Below are 22,977 nucleotides of genomic sequence, written 5' to 3' on the forward strand. Positions count from 1 at the left end.
CAAGAGTTGCATAATCTACCAACTGAGCCAGCCAGATGCCCCAATTTGTCAATGATTTTTTAATCCAAATTTTCTCATTAATTGCTTGAAACTTATAGTCTTTGGGTTTTTTAAAATAATGATTTTATTTGTTTATTTGAGAGAGAGAGAGCACAAGCAGGGGGAGGGGCAGAGGGAGACAGAGAAACAAACTCCCCACTGAGCACAGACCCTGACCCAGCGCTGGATCCCAGCACTCTGAGATCATGACTTGAGCTAAAGGCAGACACTTAACCTACCGAGCCACCCAGGTGCCCCATAGTCTTTGGCTTTAACTGTAATTTTAACCATGCTTTATTATGGCTATTTGGATTGTATGATTATTTATATATTTTTAAGACTTTATTTGAGACAATGAGAGAGAGAGAGAGAGCACAAGCGGGGCAAAGGGCAGAGGGGGAGGAATAAGCAGACTCTAGCAGGGAGTCTGATGTGGGGCTCGATCTCAGGACCCTGGGATCATGACGTGCGCCGAAGGCAGACACTTAATGGACTGAGCCACCCAGCCACCCCAGACTGTATGATAATTTAAAAATTCTCATTTCTCTTTCTGTTTTTCCTTCAGTTGGGATGAGACTCACTTTGGAAAGATGGGAAGCTATTATATCAACCGCACCTTTTTCTTCGATGTGCACCCACCTCTGGGAAAGGTGAGCAATGTGGTGACTGACACATAGTCAGTGTCTCAGTTTTGGATAAGTCTCAATTTTGGATTTAAATCTTGGGCTTGTGGAAAGAAACCCTGACATTCCAGGCCAGCTGCTTATGTGGAAAATCTTTGATGTTTTGAGGAGTTCTCTGGGCCCAGAAATGGAGAGGGAGTCCATCAACCAATGGATGGATGTACAAAATATGGTATATCTATATGATGGAATATTATTCAGCCATAAAAAAGGAATGAGGTATTGATACATGCTACAACATGGATGAGTCTTGTAAACATTATGCAAAGTGAAAGATGTCAGACACAACAGGCCACAATAGTGTATGATTCCATTTATATGGAATGTCCAGAATAGGCAAATCCATAGAAACAGAAACTAGATTAGTAGTAGCCAGGGTCTGGTGGGGAAGGAGGATCGGGGAGTGATTGCAAATAGGTAGGGAATTTGTCTTGGGGTGATGAAATGTTCTGGAATTAGGTAGAGGTCATGGTGGCACAACCTTGTGAATATACTAAAAACCACTGAATTGTACACTTTAAAATGGTGAATCTTATGTATATGAATTTTATCTCAATTCAAAAAAGTAAACAGTGGAGAGAAGGAATATGTTGCACAAAGCAGAGATTGCTGAGAGGAGCTGATTGTCTATAGGGGAGCAAAACTCCTTTTCCCCCTTCCCACTCCCAGCAGGTACATTCTTGACCTGTACCTCTCACATGTTTTACAATTAGAAATCCCACAGTGAGAATTCATTTTACTCCTCTAAAAACAACGACCTCTGAGAAGGCTAATGGATCAGCCCTTTCTTCCTAATGGAGGCTGAGATCTTTGGCACCAAAGGGACAAGAATTGGTCCGTTAGGAAGTGGAGGTGTGATCCTGGAGCATGGAGTAATTGGGGATGAAGGCAGAGGTGATGGGAGACAGGGGTGGTGGTCTGTGACAGGTGGGCTTGGGGGCACGAGAGCATTAGATAGGGACCAGAGAGGGGTGCAGAGGGAGGTGGGATAGTGACCTATTTCAAAATTAGCTCTGAGCCCAGAGCTGGAGTAGAAAATATTATGCCTCTCCGGTCTCCTTTATAAGATAACAGCAATAAAAATCAGAGCAATTGAAAACTTAGTCTGTTCTTGTCACTTTTGGTATATTATCTTATGTAATCCTCAGAATAACCTGTGAAGTAGGTACTGTTGTATCCCCATTTTGCTAGTGGGGAAACTGGGGCACAGAGAGGAAAACAAGTTTGCCATAGGGAAGAAAGCTAGTAAGTGGCAGAGTCAAGGTGCAGGCTGCTTTAACGTCTGCTCTCTTAACCCTTATATCACACTGCCTCATGATACTTGCCTTGCCCCCCGACTTGGATGATATCTGTTAACCACCATAGGAATAAGCAGTAGAATGTGTTGAATGTTTGCACTAAGCTAGCCCGGGAACCAGGACCCCTGGTGGAGGAGATTTTTTTTTTCCTAGGAAAACCAGCCCAGTCTTTCAGCTGGGGACTGCCTGTCTATGTTTGGAGTCCCCTAGTGCTCAGCACAGTGCTCATATCTGGTCCCTGTGGGCAGGGAAAAATGTGAGGCTTCTTTCTAAGGCTGCCCCTGGGGAGTTCGGTCCGTCTGCCCCCCTAATTTATCTCCTGATGGTCCTGTGCTTTACCTGATTGAAAGAGAGTGATGAACACAGTAGCTTTCATAGGTTCTAAGGCCAAGCCAGTCAAAGAATCAGAAAGCCCCTTGAAGTTGTGAATGGGAGTTTTCTCCTGCAGTACTGAGGCTTCTAGCTGTCATTCCACGCTGGCCCCCAATCCTGGAGGAAATAGAATGCCTGCGCAGAGTGAAACGAGCATAATACTCAGATGGCATGACCTTCCTCTGCCCCTCCCCCTGCTTCCTTTGATCAGCACAGAAGGAAGTCAAAGGTCAAGAGCTACCTCTCCCCACATTTCTTTTTTTTTTTTTTTTAATTTTTTTTTTTTTTTAAGATTTTATTTATTTATTTGAGAGAGAGAGAACACCTGAGAGGGGATAGGGTCAGAGGACAAAGCAGACTCCCTGCCGAGCAGGAAGCCCGATGTGGGACTTGATCCCAGGACTCCAGGATCATGACCTGAGCTGAAGGCAGTCGCTTAACCAACTGAGCCACCCAGGCGCCCTCTCCCCACATTTCTATTAGTTTCTTATATATGTTTTCTTAGAAATTCTTTTTTTTTCTTTTTTTTTCAGTTTTATACCTTTATTTGACAATCAGTGATTAGTTCTCATCCACATTAACTGTCTGTAGATTTTTGAAAGTGGTGACAGGTACATAGGTAACCAGTGTGTAGAGCTTGTTTGGTGAATCTTCATCCTCGTTACGTTTTCTGGACAACCGCACACGGATATGGTATGGAACATTCCTTATTCCTTTGGCCCAGACAGCTTTGTTGAGCCTGGTGTCAATGTGCACATCTGGAGTTCCCATCTCCTTCATGGCAAATTTCCAGATCTCTTTGAGTGCCCGAGGGGCACACTTCTTGAAACCCACTCCATGGATGCGCTTGTGAATGTTGATGATGTATTCTCTGATCACTACCTTGTTGATGGCAGAACAGCCCTTCTTCTTCTCGCCACCCTTCTTCGTGGGAGCCATTCTGCTGGGCCCTGGTTGGAAAGGAAGAGAAATTCTTTATACAGGGTGCCTGGGTAGCTCAGTCGGTTAAGTGTCTGCCTTTGGCTCAGGTCATGATCCCAGGGTCCTGGGATCGAGCCCGTGTCGGGCTCCCTGCTCAGCGGGGAGCCTGCTTCTGCATCTGCCTGCCACTCTGCCTGCTTGTACTCATGCTTGCTCTCTCTCTCTCTCTCTGTCAAATGAATAAATTAAATCTTAAAAAAAAAAAATCTCTCTACAGGGCGCCTGGGTGGCTAGTCGGTTAAGCGTCTGCCTTCGGCTCAGGTCATGATCCCAGGTCCTGGGATCGAGTCCCACATGGGGCTCTTTGCTCAGCACAGAGCCTGCTTCTTCCTCTGCCCCTCCCCCCACTTGTGCTCTCTCTCTCTCTCTCTCTCTCTCTCTCTCTGTCTCTGTCTCTTTCTCTGTGCTCTCTCTCTGACAAATAAATAAATAAAATCTTAAAAAAAAAAGAAATTCTTTATACAGATATGTGAGTATATTTACAGACGTGCACATGAACAGCTTATATATACAAATAGGACCAGACTAAAATTGTTCAGCAGCTTATATTTTAAACATGATATATCTTAACTTCTTTCCACATTAGCACATAAAAATGTACTCCATTTTTTTTTTAAGATTTTATTTATTTATTTGAAAGAGAGAGAATGAGAGAGAGAGAGAGCACATGAGAGGGGGAGGGTCAGAGGGAGAAGCAGACTCCCCGCTGAGCAGGGAGCCCAATGTGGGACTCGATCCCGGGACTCCAGGATCATGACCTGAGCCGAAGGCAGCCGCTTAACCAACTGAGCCACCCAGGCGCCCCAAAATGCACTCCATTTTTTAAAAATTTATTTTATTACTTTTTTAATTTGCGTATTGTTGACACACGATGTTACATTAGTTTCAGGTGTACACCATGGTGATTTGGCAAGTTTCTATGTTATGCTGTGCTCGCCGCAAGTGTAGCTGCCATCTGTCCTGTTCCATTGCTACTCCGACGTCACTGACTGCAGTCCTTATGCTGTGCTTTCTATTTCCGTGACTTACTCATTCCATAAATGGAAGCCTGTATCTCCTACTCCCCTTCACCCATGCTGCCCATCCCCCACCCCTTTCCCTCTAGTGACTACAGTTTGTACTCAATATTTATTGTTCTGATTCTGTTTTTGTTTGCTTATTCATTTTTTTAAAGATTCCATTTATGAGTGGAATCATATGGTGTTTGCCTTCTCAGTCTAGCTTACCATAATACCCTCTAAGTCCATCCATGCTGTCTCAGATGGCATGATCTCAGCTTTTTTTATGATTATTGTGCTCCATGCATTTTAATGGCTATATATTATTCCATTATACAGATGTGCCATAAATTATTTTACCCATCTTTAATTGGTGGACATTTATGTTAATTCCAGTTTTCAGCCATTATAAAAGATTTTGCAATGAACATCCTTGCACATTTATCTTTTCATAGTTGTGCAGGTGTATCTAAAAGGTTCTTAGCAGCCAAACTAAAGAGTCTAAGGATATACACATTTAAATTTGTGGTAGATATTGCTATGTTTTTCTGCAAAAATATTGTAGTAATATATATTCCCACCAACAGTGTATGAGGGTTCTTGCTTCCCCCACACCATTGGCAGCACTGGTGTGATAATACTTTTCAAAACTTTGCCAATTTGAGAATAAAAATGGTGTGTCACTGTTTTCATTTGCATGTCTTTATGAGTTGGATTGAACATTTTTTCATATGTTTATTAGTCATTATTTTGTTTTCTATGAATTTGCCCATTATTCTAGTAAGTTCCTTTTCTTATTGATTTGAATCAGTTAGTTAGGAAATTAGGGCTCAGGGCTACTTTTAATCTTAAGAGAACAGAGAGGGAACTGAATTTCAAGTGCCTGGTAAGGGCTTGGCATAGTGCCAGGTGTTTAACCTATTGTTGTACTGTCTCTGATCCTCACAGCCCTCCCCCGCCACCACAAGGGAGCTTTTATTACTTGTAGCTCAGACATTAATAAGTATTGCCGGCAATCAGAGAGCTGAGATGCAAACCATCAGTGCATTTTTTCACTCTACCAGACCAGCCAAGCAGTCTGGGAATTTATACCAGCACCAGGCGAATTTGTTCTCTGAGATCCCAGGTGGGAAGGGGCGTGCATTTGTTTGTCACCTGTCAGTTTTTGTTAATCTAGGTATTTGGATGGCTCTGTCTTTTCAATACCTTCTCTTACTTTATGTTAAATTAGTTACATTAACTTCTGATCCCTAGGATTTTTTTTTTTTTAACAAGGCTTTGTAATCATTTACTGTTGAATTTTGGCCTCTGTTCCTTGACGTGGAACTATAGAGAGTGACTTTGGTTAGAGCTACTTATAGTAAAAAGTGAGCTGGTTCGTGGTCCAAACCCAAGCCCCACAAGCAGTGTTGCAGGGAGGGGCTTTCTTAATATAGCCAGTATATTCTGTCCCTCCACACAGCTTAACTGGAGCACAGGAGTCTGGGCAGGGCAGCCTAGGGCTGTTAAAAATGCTTGGTATTTGCTGACAGTTTTTATGGCTTAGCAGCTTCTGATTGCTTGTGTGGAAAAGAGACTTTTACACTGTTGAAAGATGAAAAAATAGAAATGAAGAAGCTGATCTTGAATGTTTTGAAGGATTCACAAATCTCAGTCTTAGTGTAATAGTTGATTTGTTCTGGTTTGGAATGTGCCAAGGCTGCCCTTTTGAAATATTGGAAATAGGAGGGCGCCTGGGTGGCTCAGTTGGTTAAGCGACTGCCTTCAGCTCAGGTCATGATCCTGGAGTCCCGGGATCGAGTCCCGCATCGGGCTCCCTGCTCAGCGGGGAGTCTGCTTCTCCCTCTGACCCTCCCCCCTCTCATGCTCTCTCTATCTCATTCTCTCTCTCAAATAAATAAATAAAATCTTAAAAAAAAAAAAAAGAAATATTGGAAATAGGAGAAACTGGTCTCTGGCCTTTTGGTGTATTTTCCCCTGGGACTTTTCTCCTCTGGGGAAATGTGTCTGTCTTAGCATCCTCCCCCCTCCCCCCTTCTTCCCTTCTGCCTATTGCTGGTGTGGAACTCCTTGGCCATTTTTCCCTCTCCTCATTCTGACTTGGAACCTCATCTTCCTTTCAGAGGGTCAGTCTCCCAGGAATCAGCCCCTGCCCATGGCCTCCCCCATGGGCTGTCATGTTTTATTTCATAGCAAATGAAAGAAGGTTGAATGAGAGAGCCCTTCAAATTGTGGGATTATTTCTTCCTAAGTATTCAGTCTGCACTATTCCCAAGAACTTGGCGTTAACACAAGAGAGGATTTGTTTCAAGCAAAGAGCTCTGTAGACAAAAGATTCTTTGCTCTGCAACAGCTGCAGGAGAAAATGTCACATTGGCAACTCCTAGGGACAGTTATCAAGGGGAGCCAAAGTCTGGGTGCAGCTGGAAGGAAGTTCAGGGGACAGAGGAATCTTAAAGGTCTCTCATCATCTTTTTGTTTGTTCTGCTTCTCTCCTCAGATGCTGATAGGTCTTGCTGGCTACCTGAGTGGGTATGACGGGACTTTTTTGTTCCAGAAGCCTGGGGACAAATATGAACATCACAACTACATGGGAATGAGAGGAGTAAGGCTTCCTGACTTACTCTAGACTGAACCCTGGGGCCACACTCAGTCAGAAGTTATAATTGGAAGCCCTGGAGTGGTGGCAGGTGTAGACAAAGGGACTTTGGGTGGCAGTGGGAGGGGAGGATGATTGGACCCACATCCTGTAGTAGAGATTTAGGGGTAGAGATTCAGAACTGCGGTAGGTAAGAAGGGGAGGGGAGGCCACAGATAATACAGAGATCTCATGGGTAGGAGCAAGCACACACTGTCACCTATTGCCCAGCCCATGTGAGGCTTCAGACTTCAGGTTGGAGAGCAACCTAGGACCCGGGCAGCCAGGAGGCTCCTGCAGCCCCCTGACATTGGCCTCAGCACATTGGCAGGCCACACGTCATTCCTCTCCATGGCCACAACTGCTGGAGGATTGCCTACCTCTGAGGGCCCTTAAGATCTCAGCATCCCATACTCCTGACACCAGGTCCCTGCTTCTTTCCCCATGAAGGTTTCAGGCACCCAAAAGGGGTTTTCCAGTCTTGTAGAGGAGGCTATATATGTTTGCCCCGAGTTGCAGCACCAGCCTTGATAGAGCATCGCCAGGCCTAAGTACCCAACTCTGTGGGGACCCCTTATCTGTAGCTAAATGAAACCTGCAAAATCTGACTTTGGACATGGAGCTCTCAGAGCAAGTTGCATTTATTTATAAGTTCCTTTCCTTAGGGGCTCAAAGCACTTTAGATAAATGCTGTGTGCTTATTTGAGCTAATCATTGGGTAATTTGCATGGTCATATTATACTGTATTAAATAAGGATTACCCCAACCCTCGAGTTCATATTCTAAAGTAGTTCTGTGTCTTCCTAATGACTTTTGAACAACACATAGCATATGTAATTGGATAGAGGCCTGACTCACTGTGGGCTTGCTGTGGAAATCGACAAGGCCAAATATAACAGCCATGTTCTCTTTCACACTAGGATACATTGCTTTCTTTTTTTTTTATTATTATTATGTTATGTTAATCACCATACATTACATCATTAGTTTTTGATGTAGTGTTCCATGATTCATTGTTTGTATATAACACCCAGTGCTCCATGCAGAACATGCCCTCTTTAATACCCATCACCAGGCTAACCCATCCACCCCCCACCCCCCCAGAACCCTCAGTTTGTTTCTCAGAGTCCATCGAGGACACATTGCTTTCAATTGACAAAAAGTGACAACCCAAATGTGAGAATTTCCATTTCCCTGGGCTTGTCTATTTACTTGTGATGGACAGGGTAGGGAGGTAGAGAGAGAGCTGGTGGTTCCAAACAAAACAAAACAAAAAACAACTCTCCAGATACTGAAGTGTCAGATAATTTTTTTTTTCCAGAATTAAAATGCAACCTGTAGATTAAAGAGTGATTTCTGTTGTGATTGAAGGAAAGAGCCAAGGGAGAAATAACAGAAATAATAATAGAATTCTCTAGAATATTAAAACACCATAGAGAGGTCTTTCTCTACTTGTACCCACAGTTTTGTAGTAGAAGCTAATGTTTATTGAGTACTTTGTGTGTGCTAATAAAACTAGCCCATTTAATCTCCAGAGAAAACTCTCTGAGGCAGGAACTCTAATTTTTCCTATGACACAGATGGGGAGGCTGAGATTCAGAGATGTACTGTTTTAGTCACAGCTAGCAGTTGATGGGGCAGTCCAACCTCAGAGTCCCTTACTTGAAACCATCTGTCATCCTGCACATACCTCCTTGACTGAATTTTGCTGATTTCGTGTCAGTGTTCGAGGTGATGCTCAATGGGCACATATATGTTGCTTGATTTGATGATTCACTGTCACACCATCCCTTTCTTGTTTATAGATATTCTAGGTGATTTCAGGTCACCAAGTCATGCCTGCACCGAGGGGCCTCCATTTTAAACATTAGTTTGTGCCAAGTCAAGTAGGTCTCTAATGCTTAGCTTAGCTGGCTGTTTGACTGCTTCTCTTTTCCTTCCATAGTTCTGTGCTTTCCTCGGTTCCTTGCTGGTTCCCTTTGCCTACCTCACTGTATTGGAGCTGTCCAAGTCCCTCCCCGCAGCACTGCTCACCGCTGCCCTCCTCACTTTTGGTAAGTTGTCTTATACCCATGTTTCTTAGGAAATTGCCACATTATGAGTATAGTTGGAAATCAATACATTTAAGGATCCTATCCATGGACCCAGTGGTTAAGTAACTTTAGGATTGGGTAAATGTATTACAAATCTTATTTTCTTCACCAGTGATATTACACATAAAAATAGTTGTGTGTAGCAAACCTTTATATTATTAGAGGGTAATGCTCACGTATATAATCCCAAAGAATAGATTATCTCCAGGTTATCCACATTTGAGTTTGGTGTGGATAAGAAGATAAATTTGTGTGTGTGCATGTGTATATTTGAAAGAGGCTTATGATTCTAATTCTGCTTCTCTCAGGCTACTATCAAGGTCTCTCAGGTTACTATAAGTTTGCACTCCTTAAACTGATTTCAGCTGAATGGAAGGGCAGATGTCTCAGAAGTAGCTGGGTGGCAGGAAATAGCAAAATGGGAACTTTATTTTCTGTGGGTAATTCCCCGCTGGATAAATGAGAGTTGATCTGTAGAATTTGATTCTGTGCTATTCTGATTTTTATTAAAGTGAATTCATGACCTCATAGAACTTAACATTTAAAGAAGTCCAGGCCAAGTTAGGTGGGTATTTCAGGTGTAATTCTGGCTTTGTTTTGACAAATATGTTGCAAGATTATAGGGCCTCTCTGTAGACGATTGGTGGCTTTTTCCTTGTGTCTTTAATTTCCCTTTTCAGTTATTAATCCTCTTCATTTATTCTTTTTTTTATTCCACAACTGTTTTTCAAGCATCTCCTCTGTGCCAGGCCACTTTTCTGGGCCTCAGAGGATATGCTGATGAGACACTGTGCTGTCATGGAGCTTATCTGCTAGTACGGCGGATGATAAATAAGCAAGTAGATTGTAAGTCTGAAATGTAACAACATAAGCCATAGTGCAATGTAGAAAATAGAGTAGGGTAAGGGAGAGAGTAACGGGGAGGGATTCTCTTGTGGGTAGGGTGGCCTGAGTGAAGCAGAAGATTAAGCCATGCAGAGATCTGAGTGAAGCGTGTTCAGGCAGAGGGAACAGCATGTGCAGTGGTCCTGGTGCAAGGCAGCATTTGGTGGATTCAGGGAAGAGCAAGGAGGCCAAGTGTCGCCAGAGTGGAGTGAGTGAGGCAGAGGGTGTTGGTGGAGGAGGTTGCTTGGGGAGGGAGACCATGCCGGCTTTGGCAGTCGTCATGAGGACTTGGTTAGTCTGAGTGAGATGGCAAGACATTGGAAGCTTTAAGCAGTGGCTTGATGTAATGAAATTTTGTTTGAAGAACAATCACTTGGGTGCCTTTGCAGAGAATCCGCTTCCAACAGAGACTTCACGTAAAATGCTAAGACTCTATCCTAGGTATGGGTAGTCTGTGGCTATATAAGCAGGTGGCAGAACTCCCATTTTGGTGGTGGAAATGAGGAAGAGCCCTCGTCTCAGGGCTGCTCTATCTGATTGAATGATATGGTCGTTCCTTGGGTCACTGGCCTGAAAGGAGTGTGAGATATAGTTTCCTATCCCTGGGCTTTGATGTACCCCAAAGCTATGGCCTTCCACCTCCCTGATGACTCAGTGGCTCATCTGGTCTTGACTGTATAAATGCTTACATGCAATTAAGTATAAGGGGCACTATTTCTTATTGTTGGGGTGTTTGGTTCTCAGGGGGCCCATCTCTGATTCCCTTTTTGACTGCTGAGCTCATGTTTTTCAGATACAGGATGCCTTACTCTGTCCCAGTATATCCTCCTTGATCCAATCTTGATGTTCTTCATCATGGCTGCCATGCTGAGCATGGTCAAGTACAACTCCTGTGCCGACAGGTCAGAAACACCATCTCTGCGGGCTGGGCGTTGGGGGTCAGAAGCTATGGCAACTCTGGAATTTCTGTAGCCAGGGACAGGGTGGGTGCCTATAGGACTTGTCTTGAAGCTGCACTTAAGGCAAGCATACTTTTTTTTTAAACTTAGATTGTCCATTTTAGATCATAAAAATAGATTTTAATATGTTTTCTAGACATACTTTTTTTTGTTTTGCGTAAGACTAAAAAAATATCAATGATCTTTTTTAAGAATATTCTAATGGGTGGATTTGGGTAGGGGTTTGTGGATATTATGGAAGAGTCCTAATGCCTTCCCAGCCCACCATCTTCTAAGCTACCCCTTGGCACCAGCGCTGGTTAGGGATCCCAGGATAACTTTATCCTTCACATTCTCTGTCCTAGAGGGGAGGGAACCAGGGCAGAAACTGCCTGGGAGCTATTTGTCTCCCTGCCCTCAGTGGTTGCATCCACTCCTGACCTATTGACGGGAATAATTTATATAAAAGGTTGGCTTAAGCAGTCCATGCCAGTCAAGAGGATCTCTGCAGGCCCGGGTCAGTTCTAAAGCTGTTCTGGAGGGCCTGGTCTTCTTCCAGAATGGTCTTTTGCAGATGCTCCTTTTGCCTCTGAGAGAGTAGAGTAGGTCATTCATTCTATTCAAACCAAAAGAGCTGGCTCTGCCTAGGCTTTTCTAGGAGTCAGCTTGGTTTCACCATGGCCAGGCTCATTAAATTACATTATGCCAATAAAGCCGGATCCAGTGACTACCATCTCTCCCTGGCTTTGGGTGGTCATCTCCCCCTACCACGCCCACCTCCACCTGCCATTTCTTGAATACATACTATGTGCCAGGTCCTGTGCTAGGAGCCGGAGGCATGGAGGTACGTAAGTCTCGCAGTTCAGGGGCCTTCACTCTGCCAGAAGAGGCAGCCAGCTAATGGGGAAATTGCAGCACTGAGCACTGGGTGCTGTAAGGGGAGCAAACCTCGGAACCGACTGCCAGGGTTAGGACTGTGCTCTCCCGCATGCTAGCTATACTGCTTGCCCTCTCTGTACCTCGATTTCCTCCTGTGGGAGAAGGGGATAATAATAGGACCTACCTCCGTGGAGTTGTAGTGAAGGTTAAAGCGTTTATACAAATCAAGTGCTCGGAACAGCGCCTGACACATAGTAAGCACTCAATAATTGCCGGCTTCCCAAGGGCCACAGGCGACCCCCAAGAGAGAGAGGGCTGACTTAATCCGGTAGGCTGCTCTGGATTTGCCTTTTCCTTCCACCTGAACAGTAAGCCTCTTGCTTAATTTGAGCCCTGTACTTAGCCAGGAAAGCTATGGCCCCTCTCCCAGAAAAATATCCTACTCACTCTCACACTGCTTCCTGCGGTTTTGGGAGTTCCATAACCACATGCTCCTTGGAGCCACGCCATGGTCTCCTGAGGTTAGGAGCCCTCAAGAAAGAGGGCAGGCATGGCCTCTCAGGGTCACAGAACCTCTGCCCTTCCCCACTGCTGCTCTCGTTTTTGAGTTTGGTTCCAGCTGCCAAACTGAACTCTGTGTCTTGTTGGTTTTCAGGCCCTTCTCTGCCCCCTGGTGGTTCTGGCTCAGCCTGACTGGCATTAATCTGGCTGGTGCTTTAGGGGTCAAGTTTGTTGGCCTCTTTATCATCCTGCAAGTGGGGTGGAACACCATTTCAGACCTTTGGCACCTGTTTGGAGACCTCAGTCTTTCAGTGGTGAGAACCCAAGTGCTTGTAGAAATGTCTTTGCTCCTTGGTATTGCTCAGCAGAGCCAGTGGCCTTTCTCCGCCTCTGCTGCAGGTGGTGGCGTGGCTGTATTCTGGCCTGAGGTGGGCTGGCTCCGGCCCTTGTCTGTAGGCAGCATGACAACAGGAAGGAGGCCGTGCTTGGAGGCTAGAGAGGTTTAAAGGGAGAGTATGAACTAACATCCTTGGCATTTTCTTTTGGCATTTGTTTCTGCAATGTTTTTTAAATGCTCTACAAACTACCCAGTCACGTAGTCTGTCCAGCTGGGCTCAATGCCAAATATATGGCCGACACTAGCTGCATGGGATCTTCAGTAAAATGGGTAGGGTGACTTTCTGAACTCACCATTTTCTTTCTCTGACCCAGGGTCTCCAGATTTGGAGGCCAGGAAAGGCCTTTAGAGTTTATTAAAGTGTTATTTACTAAGAGCTGATTCTGTGCTAGGCACTGTGCAAAGTGCTTCACCTTCACTGGCTCATTTACCTCTCCTAACAGTCCTGTGCGGTAGGTAGTTAATTACCTTCTCTTTACAAATGAGGAAGTCCAGACCCAGAGAGGTAATAATGTGTCCCACACCATACAAGTAAAAGGTAGATGTAGGATTCAGACTTAGAGGAGGCTGACTCCAGACCTGAACTACTTTGCCACAAGGCTTCACCATCACCTCTGAACCAAAGTCTCGATAAGTTCATTTATTCGCTCAGAAAATATAGACAGACTACCCTTTCAGTCTGAAACACGGAATATGCAGATGAAAAAAACAAGGATTCCTACCCTCCAGAGACAATGGAGAGAGAGAAATAAGTAAACAGGTGATTACAGTCCAGCCAAAAAGTGCTGTGAGGGCACAGTGGAGAGCATGAGCCCAGGTCAAGTGGTCCAGGAAGGTTTCGGGGGGGGGGGGGGCGGAGCCGAGGCCTGAGATGCAGATCAGAAACACTTATGCGTGTGACGGATGGGGCTGGCACAGTACAGGAAGCGTGGGGACCATGCGCGGAGCTCAGTGTGACTGGAATATAGAAGGGACTGATGAGTGACGAGGCTGAAGATGCAGGGATGGTCTGGGGTCCTGGGTGAGGGCCTGCACAGGCAGCAGAGGGCTGGCCCATGTTCACCACCCTGCAGCACTGGGGTGGTGGGGTGTCATGGAAAGGCTAGGGTTTCCATGTATTTTTTCTTGTTGGCTCTTAGTTTTTCAATTTTTTGTGATTTTGACTTACGCATAAAAGTTACATGTAACGCGCATAGAAGGTATAAGGTAGAATAAAGCCCCATATGCCCAGCACCCCAAACTGGCTCTGTTTGCAGGTGACTGTGGGGAAACACCTGACTGCTCGCATCCTGTGCCTCATAGTGTTGCCGCTGACTCTCTACACGGCCACTTATGCTGTTCACTTCATGGTGCTGAACAAAAGGTACAGCAGAGCCTTTCCAGCCTCTTGCTTCCCGTCTTCCTCTTGCCTCTCAGCCTGTAGGTGGGGTGTGTGATTTCCTGGGTCTGTGGTTGGGATGTTCGAGGGACCTGGTGGGTTTTATCTGTTCGTTTCCTCCTGTGTTCTGTCTTTTGGATATCCAAAGGGCTCAGAAAAGCCAGCACCCTGGCCTGAAGGAAGAGGAGAACTTCCTAATAGCCAAACTGCGCCTTATCCCTAAGCAGAGTCCCTGTGCTTCACAGGGATGGGCAGAATAAGGTGTGCAGTTGGAGGAGGGTGACAATCGCAGCAACACTAGCCGAGGCTCACATTTAACGAGTAGCGACCAAGTGTCAGCATTTTGTACATATTATCTCACTTTCATCATGATTGTTTTTGAGTTCTTTTGATTTTTTTTAAATCCCCAATTTATAAATGAGAACTGAGGCTAAGCAAAGTTAGGTACTTCTGAAGGTCACCACCTAGCTAGTAAGTGGCCGAGTTGAGATTTGGACCCCTGTTTCTCCAACTCCGTCACCTGTGTCTGTCCCATGATACCACACTGCCCCTCTGGTTGTCTTCTTTTAAACTAGTTGCACAAGGCTCTTCCTAGGGTTCCCAGGAAATTAGAATTTCTCTCCAGTACCTTGTCTGTCTTCTGCTTCTTTCCCCACAGTGGTCCTGGCGATGGCTTCTTCAGTTCTGCCTTCCAGGCCCGGCTTTCAGGCAACAACCTTCACAATGCTTCCATCCCCGAACGTGAGTATCTCTTGGCCTTTATGAAGGTAGAAGGGCAGAAGCCTTTCTGGGTGGGTGAATTGGAAAAGACAAGTATGATAGCCTGTAGATGGCAAACTGGAAGAAACATCCAGTTAGACCTGGTATGAGCCCTCAAAAGAGTGACTTGGGACACAGGACGTGCAGCCCTGAGCAGCAGGCTCTTTGACTGTAAAGAATAACTTCTCCCTTGTGCTGCGGAAGCATCTAAGTCAGCTCCATGGGAAGGCAACCAGAGGAAATCTGGTGAAAGGACAAGGCCCTCTGGTGCTAATGGTCAGTTTCCACCATCGTATTCTGTGACTCATCCCGTCCTTACTCACAGATCATAATGGAGCGCATGTGAGCCATATTGAAGACTGTAAGTGGATCCCTTCCAGAGTAGAGGATCTGGTGACCGTGTGTGTTAAGTGTATAAAGAGGAAACACAGAGCTCTGGGATCAAAGGGTGCAGGAGATCACTTCTGCTAGGGAGTTGGAGGGCATCAGAGGTACACAGAGTGAGATGCCATGGAGTCCAGCCCTGGAAGAATGGGTAGATTCGAACAGATGGAGAGGGAGGAGAGGGCGTATAGGGCAGAGGGGACAGCAAGATCAAGGCCAAGAACAGGGCACAACGTAAGGTACAGATTATCCCCAGAAAAGTACTAGAAGATAAGGCTGAAAGGATAGGTTGGGCCCGGATTATGAGGGTTTGAAATGTTTGGGTGAGGTGTTTGACTTCATTAAACAGGCAGTGGAGACCCAGTGGAGGCCTCTGAGCAGGAAGGAGGACAGGAAGGCTGGGGCCGTAGGGAGGCGACACTGATGGCAAAGCGCAGGACGGCTAGGGAGGGGGTGGGACTGGAGGCAGGTCCCCTCTGGAAAGCTCTTCCGGGTACTTGAGCTGGGCATCATGGTAGCAGCCACAGGGGTGGTGCAGATGGGCAGGGACAAGCGAGATTAGACATGGAAAGAGAAGAGGAAAGATGTCACTGAGGACTTGAGCCCAGGTAATTGTTTCTGGGAGGCACAGTGATGCCTTCTAGTCTCTCCAGTGCCTTGCACAGTGTGTAGGACACAGGGGGCCCACCAAGACTGTGCATAGAATGAGAAATAGGAAAGCAGGTTAAAAAGTTGGTTTAGAAAGGCAGATAGATACTGGTTCCACTGTAGAGAGGTTGACTTTGAGATGCTTGGGGAAATCCATGCAACGGGGCAGCTGATGTTTTCAGAGGACGAATCAGTCAGCCAGCTAAAGGGGGAAGCGGTACCGTGGCGGTGGCTGTGACCTGTAAGGAACCTGGAGAGAGAGAATGAGAACTGGGTTGGCTGAAGTCAGGTCACTTGGGAGTGCATGAGGGAGGGGGTTAGGGAAGGAGGCTGCAGAGGACAGTCCATGAGGGAGTGTGGGTTGAGAAGGGGGAACAAAGCATTTCCAGAAGCAAAGGTGGTCAGCAGTGTGAGGGGCTGCATATGTTGGCCTGCATGAGAACGTAGAAGAGGAGCTGTGGGGTTTTGCAAATGCCTACTTGTTATTTAAAAGGCCCAGCTCACTGTGATCTCTTCCGTCAAGCCAGCCTCTTCTTACTCTTTGCATGAGAATTCATCCTACTCTGCACTGGGCTCCCACCATGTCACACATTGTCACACCTTTGCTGGCGCATTTGCCCACTGTCCTGTGCTCATCGGTGTGTGCAGCCATCTTCCCTAAGACTGGGCTCTCCCAGGGCCACAGCCAGGCCCTCTCCAGCTTTGGATCCACTGTGTAATTGGTATGATCTGTTGACCAAATGAACAAACAAAGGAAGACCAGAGTAGCCTATCCATGATGGAGCGAGACAGGTTTCAGTGGACTCGAGAATGGCAGGGCAGCCAGATTACAGGGGACTGAGAAGAGGGACAGTAAGGAAGAAAGAGGCTTCTTAGTTACCCAGGGCCTGCAGGCAGAGGGGATGTTCTTGGGTAAACGGTTTACTCTTTTTTTTTTAAATTCAGAATTAAACAAACCCAACCACCACTGAACAACTACTTTATATAGTATTAGATTCAAAAGGCTCAAAAGGATTTCACAAAAATGTAAATTATCTTAACAGTCTATCATAACATTATATCTATCTTGAAGAATATTCTAAGGTGAAGAAAGCTCTGACTTGCAGAAGCAGAGGCTGGCCCAGAAGCCGATGACAGCCCACAGAAGCCAGGGCTTAGCAGGTTGGTCTCTGGAGCTGAGATCAACTGCCACTTAGTAGCGGCCATCACTGACAAGACTCTAAGGGACCTCTGGGCCTCAGTATCCTCACCTGTAATCTGGTTTCTGCCTTACAAATTTGTTGCAAAGATGCAGTGTTCTGTTACAATTAAAGCACTTTATATGCAAAAAAAAAAAAGAATATTCTAGGTAAGACATGAAATGCTTCTTTCTTTCTTTATTGTGTTTAATGTATGTATAGACTTTGAAGGATGGGCAGTTTCTAATCTTTTACTATTACAAATAGTGCTTTGATAATGCCACTGTTAATACCAGTGCTTCTTCTGAAGTCCTGAGGAGGGAAGGGAGGTGAGGGCACCAGTGAGACCCTGTAGTGAACTCCCACTTGAGCTGACGCCGTGGGAGTGAGAAGGTACCTGTGCGTCTCGCTTTAGGTGGTGCTGGGCCCAGTGCCATCTGTTAGAGGCTTAGTGAGTCCTGTGGCTTCAGAGGCCCCTCCTAGTCACGGGCCAACTCACACCCTCCACCGTTCCTTCCTCCCAGATCTGGCCTATGGCTCCGTGATCACCGTGAAGAACCTGCGGATGGCCATCGGCTATCTCCACTCCCACAGGCACCTCTACCCCGAGGGCGTCGGTGCCCGCCAGCAGCAGGTCAGCGAGCTTCTTGTACTTTCTGTACTGCGCAACACCAAGCTGTCGGCCAGGCCGGAACCCGCGCTTCTCTTTCTTGCTCCCGCCCTTTACCTGCGCTGTCCTCCGTACTTGAAACGGTCCTACTCCTGCACCCTGCTTCTCTTTCCTCTGGGTGACTCCAGCTTCTTTAGGCTTCAGTGCAAGTGTTCCCTCTGATTACCGTGACCCACCTCTACTCAATACCGGGTATGTGCCTCTCTCGTGAGGGGCTTGCCTGGCACGATTTGTAAGCCTCTGCAGTTACCCTTTTCACATTGAATTGTGAGTGCTTCCTTCCTCCTGTCTCTTTGCTACTTGATTGCTAGCTCTTGGAAGGCTCAAGTGCCTGGCACAGTGCTTGGCTTGACATGGATGATGGTCAAGTGTTGTGGCTGTAAACACAGACCTGGAAACCAGACTGTGTTATCTGGGTCTGAATCCTGGTTCCACCAGAGTATGACTTTGAACAAGTTACTTGACCTTCCTCTGCTTCAGTATCTTCATCTTTAAATTAGGGAAAATAAATAGTGCCCTTCTCCACCATAGGGTAGTTGCGGATTAAAAGTATGAAGCGTCGGGGGCCTGGGTGGCTCAGTTGGTTAAGCGACTGCCTTCGGCTCAGGTCATGATCCTGGAGTCCCGGGATCGAGTCCCACATCGGGCTCCCTGCTCGGCGGGGAGTCTGCTTCTCCCTCTGACCCTCCCCCCTCTCATGTGCTCTCTCTCTGTCTCATTCTCTCTCTCAAATAAATAAATAAAATCTTAAAAAAAAAAAAAATTTAAAAGTATGAAGCGATACATGTGACGTGTGCTCTGGGGGATTAGCCATGAGTATTCCCTGAATGAGTGAGCGACACTGTGTCTGTGTCCGTGTCCACGAGTGTCGGGTGTGGCTGTGGCGGACAGTGCCTGAGAGGGAGAAGCAGGATGTTGGAGAGGTTGGGGAGGCCAGGCTGTGCAGAGGCCTTCCATGTTACAGTAGATTTGACTTTGTTCTATGGGCATTGGTGAGGCGTTGAGATTTATGAAGGCATGATAAGATGTGATTAGATTTTTAGGTTAGAAAGAAATAGTGATAGATTGAAAGGAGGGGCAGATTGGAGTCAAGAAATGAGTTGGGAGGCAATAATCATGACAGAGGATGGTGAATAGAGGCAAAGACCATGAATAGAGGTGGGAATTGATTCAGGAAACACTTCACAGGTCAGTGTCAGGGCCCCATCACTGGTGGCTGTCAGGGCCTAGCTATATCTAGGTCTGTAGGTTGGAGATCAAGGTGTATGTGTGATAATGCTATTCCACCATAGTCAGAAATGGAGGAGGAAGAGTAGCTCTGGAGATGAGAGAGTTTCCTTTGTGTATTGTAGATTTGGGGCTTGTATCAGGAAGGAGATCTGAGTGTGTAGCATATGGGTGTCAATGACACAGTGGGATGGGTGGCATTGCCCAGGAAGGGTGTGCAGAGGGAGGAGAGCCAGTGAAGGAGCCCTGGGGGGCAGCAACACTTAGGCAGTGGTGAAGATGCTCCCAGGGGCGCCGGTAGAAGAGGCTGAGAAGGAGGGCATGAACAGGGAGGTGGGAGGAGAGCACAGGGCAGACAGCATCCCCAGAAGGATGGTGCTCAGCAGTTCAGGTGCTGCAAAAGCCTCAGAAAAGGTGGGGGCCTTTAAGAAAGAGGCCTTTAAACGACAGTAAAGGGGGCCTCGTCGCTAAAAGGGATTGCTTCTGAGGAGTGGTGAGGCCCCAGGTCTCAGCTTCTGTGACAGGGAGGAGAGGAGAGGGGAGGCGTGCAGGCTGCAGGGCAGGCTATTGTGCTGAGAGGCTTGGAGTGATGTTTCTCTTCTGGCAAAATGACCAGTATTTTTACTTGGCAAAAAAGCTGGGCTTGGAGCTGGGCTCCAGTGTGGGGCTTGAACTCATGACCCTGAGATTGAGACCTGAGCAGAGATCAAGAGTTTGACACTTAACCAACTGAGCCACCCAGCTGTCCCAGTTTCTTGTATATTCTTAATACCATCATTCCTGATTTTTTTCTGAGAAAGTAAAAGCCACTGAAACAAAGGAGCCATAATACATACATAATTTTTCCCCTAAATGTTGATTCCAAATCTCTTTGCAAGTAAATCAGTCATGTTTTGTCCAATTGGAGTCATAAAAACTCACTTTGTATGTATTTTTATTGTTTCTGGGTATTTGTGTTCTTGTTTATATAATTGGCATAATTGTATGTGTATAGTCTCTATCCTGGGAGCATTGGAGTTAGCTGCCTTGGTTTGAATCCTGTCTCTCCACTGATAGGCTGTGGTGACTTTGAGCAAATTACTCAACCTTAGTTTCCTTGTAAGTAAGGTGGGGACAACCATAGTACCTACAGCAGAGAGAGAAGTCTTCCCTAGTGCTTAGAACAGTACCTGGTGATAAATGGCAGCCATTTTCAGCATCAGCATTTTATAAGCCTTTTCCTGTGCTGGTAAAAAATGCTCAGAAACATTTTCTGTGGCTGTGTAATATTCTGTCCTGTGGACATATCATCATGTGAGCTGTTCCTTTATTATTGGACGTTTATTCTGTTTCTAAATTTTTGCTATTAGATTCATCACAGCATGACATGCATGTTCACATGCATACACACACACACATTTAATTTTTTAAAAATCAGTGTCTATGAAATGGCTATGGGCTAAAACCTCAAGTTTCTAGGACGAGATATTTATGGAGCTATTTAATTTCATTTGGCCACATTCTAGAGAATAAGGCATGAATTTTTCATTTAGAAAATTTGAGGCATGGTCTTAATTACTTCATAAAATGCACTAAATCGGGGTGCCTGGTGGCTCAGTTGGTTAAGAGTCTGATTCTTGGTTTCGGCTCAGGTCATGATCTCAGGTTCCTGAGATCGAGCCCCACATCAGGCTCCACAACTGGGCGTAAAGCCTACTTGGGATTCATCCTCTCTCTCCTTCTCCCTGTGCCCCTCCCCCAGCTCGCGCTCTCTGTCTCTCTCTTAAATAAATAAATAAATAAAAATTTTTTTAAAGATTTTATTTATTCATTTGACAGAGAGAGAGTGAGAGAGGGAACACAAGTAGGGGGAGTGAGAGAGGGAGAAGCAGGCTTCCTGCTGAGCAGGGAGCCCAATGCAGGGCTCGATCCCAGGACCCTGGGATCATGACCTGAGCCGAAGGCAGCCACTTAACCGACTAAGTCACCCAGGCGCCCCAATATATAAAAATTTTTAAAAATGCACTAAATCCTCTTTGTGTGCTGGAGACTATGTTGCGCAAGGTATCATGGTTCCTCCTCTAGGAGGCTGAAACTTTAAAGAGAAGATGCAGAAAGAGGGGCACCTGGGTGGCTCAGTCGTTAAGCGTCTGCCTTAGGCTTGGGTCATGATCCCAGGGTCCTGGGATCGAGCCCCGCATCGAGCCCCGCATCGGGCTTTGTGCTGGGCGGGAAGCTTGCTTCTCCCTCTCCCATTCCCCCTGCTTGTGTTCCCTCTATTGCTGTGTCTCTCTCTGTCAAATAAATAAATAAAATCTTAAAAAAAAAAAGATGCAGAAAGATATTAACGAGACCAATCAAAACGGCTCTTGTGGGAGAAACCTCTAAATGCAGATGGAAGGAGAGAATCTCACCAGTGCTACTTCTGAACCCCCCTGGGCAGCATGGCCCCTTGGGTTGGTGGCTGAGGATTCTGAAAGAGGCTTAAGCAATGTTGGTTTGCTGTTGATTGTCCTGTGGCTATGCTGACATTGATGGTATTCTCCCTCCCAACTCCTCCCCCACCCAGGTCACCACCTATCTGCACAAGGACTACAACAACCTGTGGATTATCAAGAAACATAACACAAACGCAGGTAATGTGGTAGGGAACTGATGTTTCTTGCATTATGGCTTACTCTGAGCCATTTTTAACATTTCTCATGCCTTCAAATGGTACAGAGATGGGCATTCCTGAGCATGGTTTGGCAATACCTTTACTGGTCTCAGTTATTCTTTCAACAGCTATTTATTGAGCACCTACTATGTTCCAAGCACTGTTGTCAACACAGGAGGTAAGCAGTGAGCAAGACAGATAAGATCTCACTCTTAATAGCTGTCATGTTGAAGCCAGAGGGCCTGGCCAGGGCTCAGACTTAATTCAGACTGGTTACCTGGACATGCTGCCAGAGGCTGGTTGAGTAGCCCCAACTGAGGGCAAACGGTGACTACTCTCATTTCTAATGAGAGCACACTAAGCCTTTTAGACCCCAGCATATGGTGAAGCTCAAGTTGTCTTGCTATGATAGAGTATTGCTGCCCACTGGTCATCCCTGGACTGCACCAGTCAGTTGTAGATCTCAGAGCTTGTAGCTGGGCTTTTCTAGCCTGGTGCTTGGGCCCTCACTCAATAGCTGCTGGCCAGCCCCCTGATTGGCCTGGGCAAAGCTGCTCTGAAGCACACTTGATGGGCTCTCGGGGCTTTATGACATGGGTTCTATCCAGATCTTTCTTTGGTCAGGGAGCTGGCCACCTGCAGGCTGTGCCTTCTGCTCTAGCTGAGAAGAGAACAGAGGGCATCTTCTGCTCACCTCTGAGCCCCTGCTGATTGTCCTATGTCACAGGCATTCTCTAGGACTCCTCAGTAAACCCCACCTGGCTCTCCGCCTTTCTTGAGTCAGCTGCTCCTGAGCTTTTGTGTGGCAGTGGGTGGCTGTTCACCTAAATTCACCTTCTTTGTTCCTTTCCCCACCTCTTCTTGCTGCGGTCTTGAGACTAGAAATGTGGTGTACACAACCACTGTCTTTGCCTCAGTAATAATACACGTTAGGACACCATTTGTCAGAGTCTGTTTCAGTACCTTTATAATACCGGTATTGATTGTTTACATCCAATAGGACAAACATAAGTGGCCTATCACAATGAGGGGTTATGAGGCAAGACTGCTTTACTTCTTTTTTTTTTAATTAAAAAACATTTTTTTTTAAAGATTTTATTCATTTGTCAGAGAGAGAGAGCACAAGCAGGGAGAGCGGCAGGCAGAGCAGGCAGAGGGAGAAGCAGTCTCCCTGCTGAGCAGGGAGCCCGATGCAGGACTCGATCCCAGGACCCTGGGATCATGACCTGAGCCGAAGGCAGATGCTTAACTGACTGAGCCACCTAGGCGTCCTAACACTGCTTTACTTCTAAGGTTATGTGGGCATGGACCAAATCTTTGAACATCTCTGATCTGTTATTCGATGTGGCTTCTAGGTTAAGGTGGTTGCATTTCACCCAAGGAACTAAGGCTCTGT

The 22,977-nt window shown here is 46.2% G+C and overlaps 2 protein-coding genes across 2 annotated transcripts in view; one reads left to right on the forward strand and one right to left on the reverse strand.

Moving 5' to 3' along the window:
* Positions 1 to 22,977, forward strand: part of POMT2 (protein O-mannosyltransferase 2) — a 41,737-nt gene that overhangs the window by 6,277 nt on the left and 12,483 nt on the right. The window contains exons 2-10 of the mRNA XM_021679593.1: positions 605 to 689; positions 6,872 to 6,976; positions 8,955 to 9,063; positions 10,781 to 10,889; positions 12,460 to 12,619; positions 13,959 to 14,065; positions 14,739 to 14,821; positions 17,574 to 17,683; positions 21,495 to 21,561. Coding sequence (XP_021535268.1) covers positions 605 to 689; positions 6,872 to 6,976; positions 8,955 to 9,063; positions 10,781 to 10,889; positions 12,460 to 12,619; positions 13,959 to 14,065; positions 14,739 to 14,821; positions 17,574 to 17,683; positions 21,495 to 21,561 — 935 coding nt within the window. The remainder of the gene's footprint in view (positions 1 to 604; positions 690 to 6,871; positions 6,977 to 8,954; positions 9,064 to 10,780; positions 10,890 to 12,459; positions 12,620 to 13,958; positions 14,066 to 14,738; positions 14,822 to 17,573; positions 17,684 to 21,494; positions 21,562 to 22,977) is intronic.
* Positions 2,954 to 3,355, reverse strand: LOC110571471 (60S ribosomal protein L31-like). The gene has a single exon (XM_044917767.1). The coding sequence runs from the start codon at positions 3,329 to 3,331 to the stop codon at positions 2,954 to 2,956; it is 378 nt and encodes a 125-aa protein (XP_044773702.1). The 5' UTR covers positions 3,332 to 3,355.

The sequence above is a fragment of the Neomonachus schauinslandi genome, chromosome 9, assembly GCF_002201575.2.
Source record: "Neomonachus schauinslandi chromosome 9, ASM220157v2, whole genome shotgun sequence".
In the NCBI taxonomy this organism is placed as follows: Eukaryota; Metazoa; Chordata; class Mammalia; order Carnivora; family Phocidae; genus Neomonachus; species Neomonachus schauinslandi.

Coding starts and splice junctions, on each gene's coding strand:
- LOC110571471 (XM_044917767.1), bottom strand. CDS start 3,331: ATGGCTCCCACGAAGAAGGGTGGCGAGAAGAAGAAGGGCTGTTCTGCC.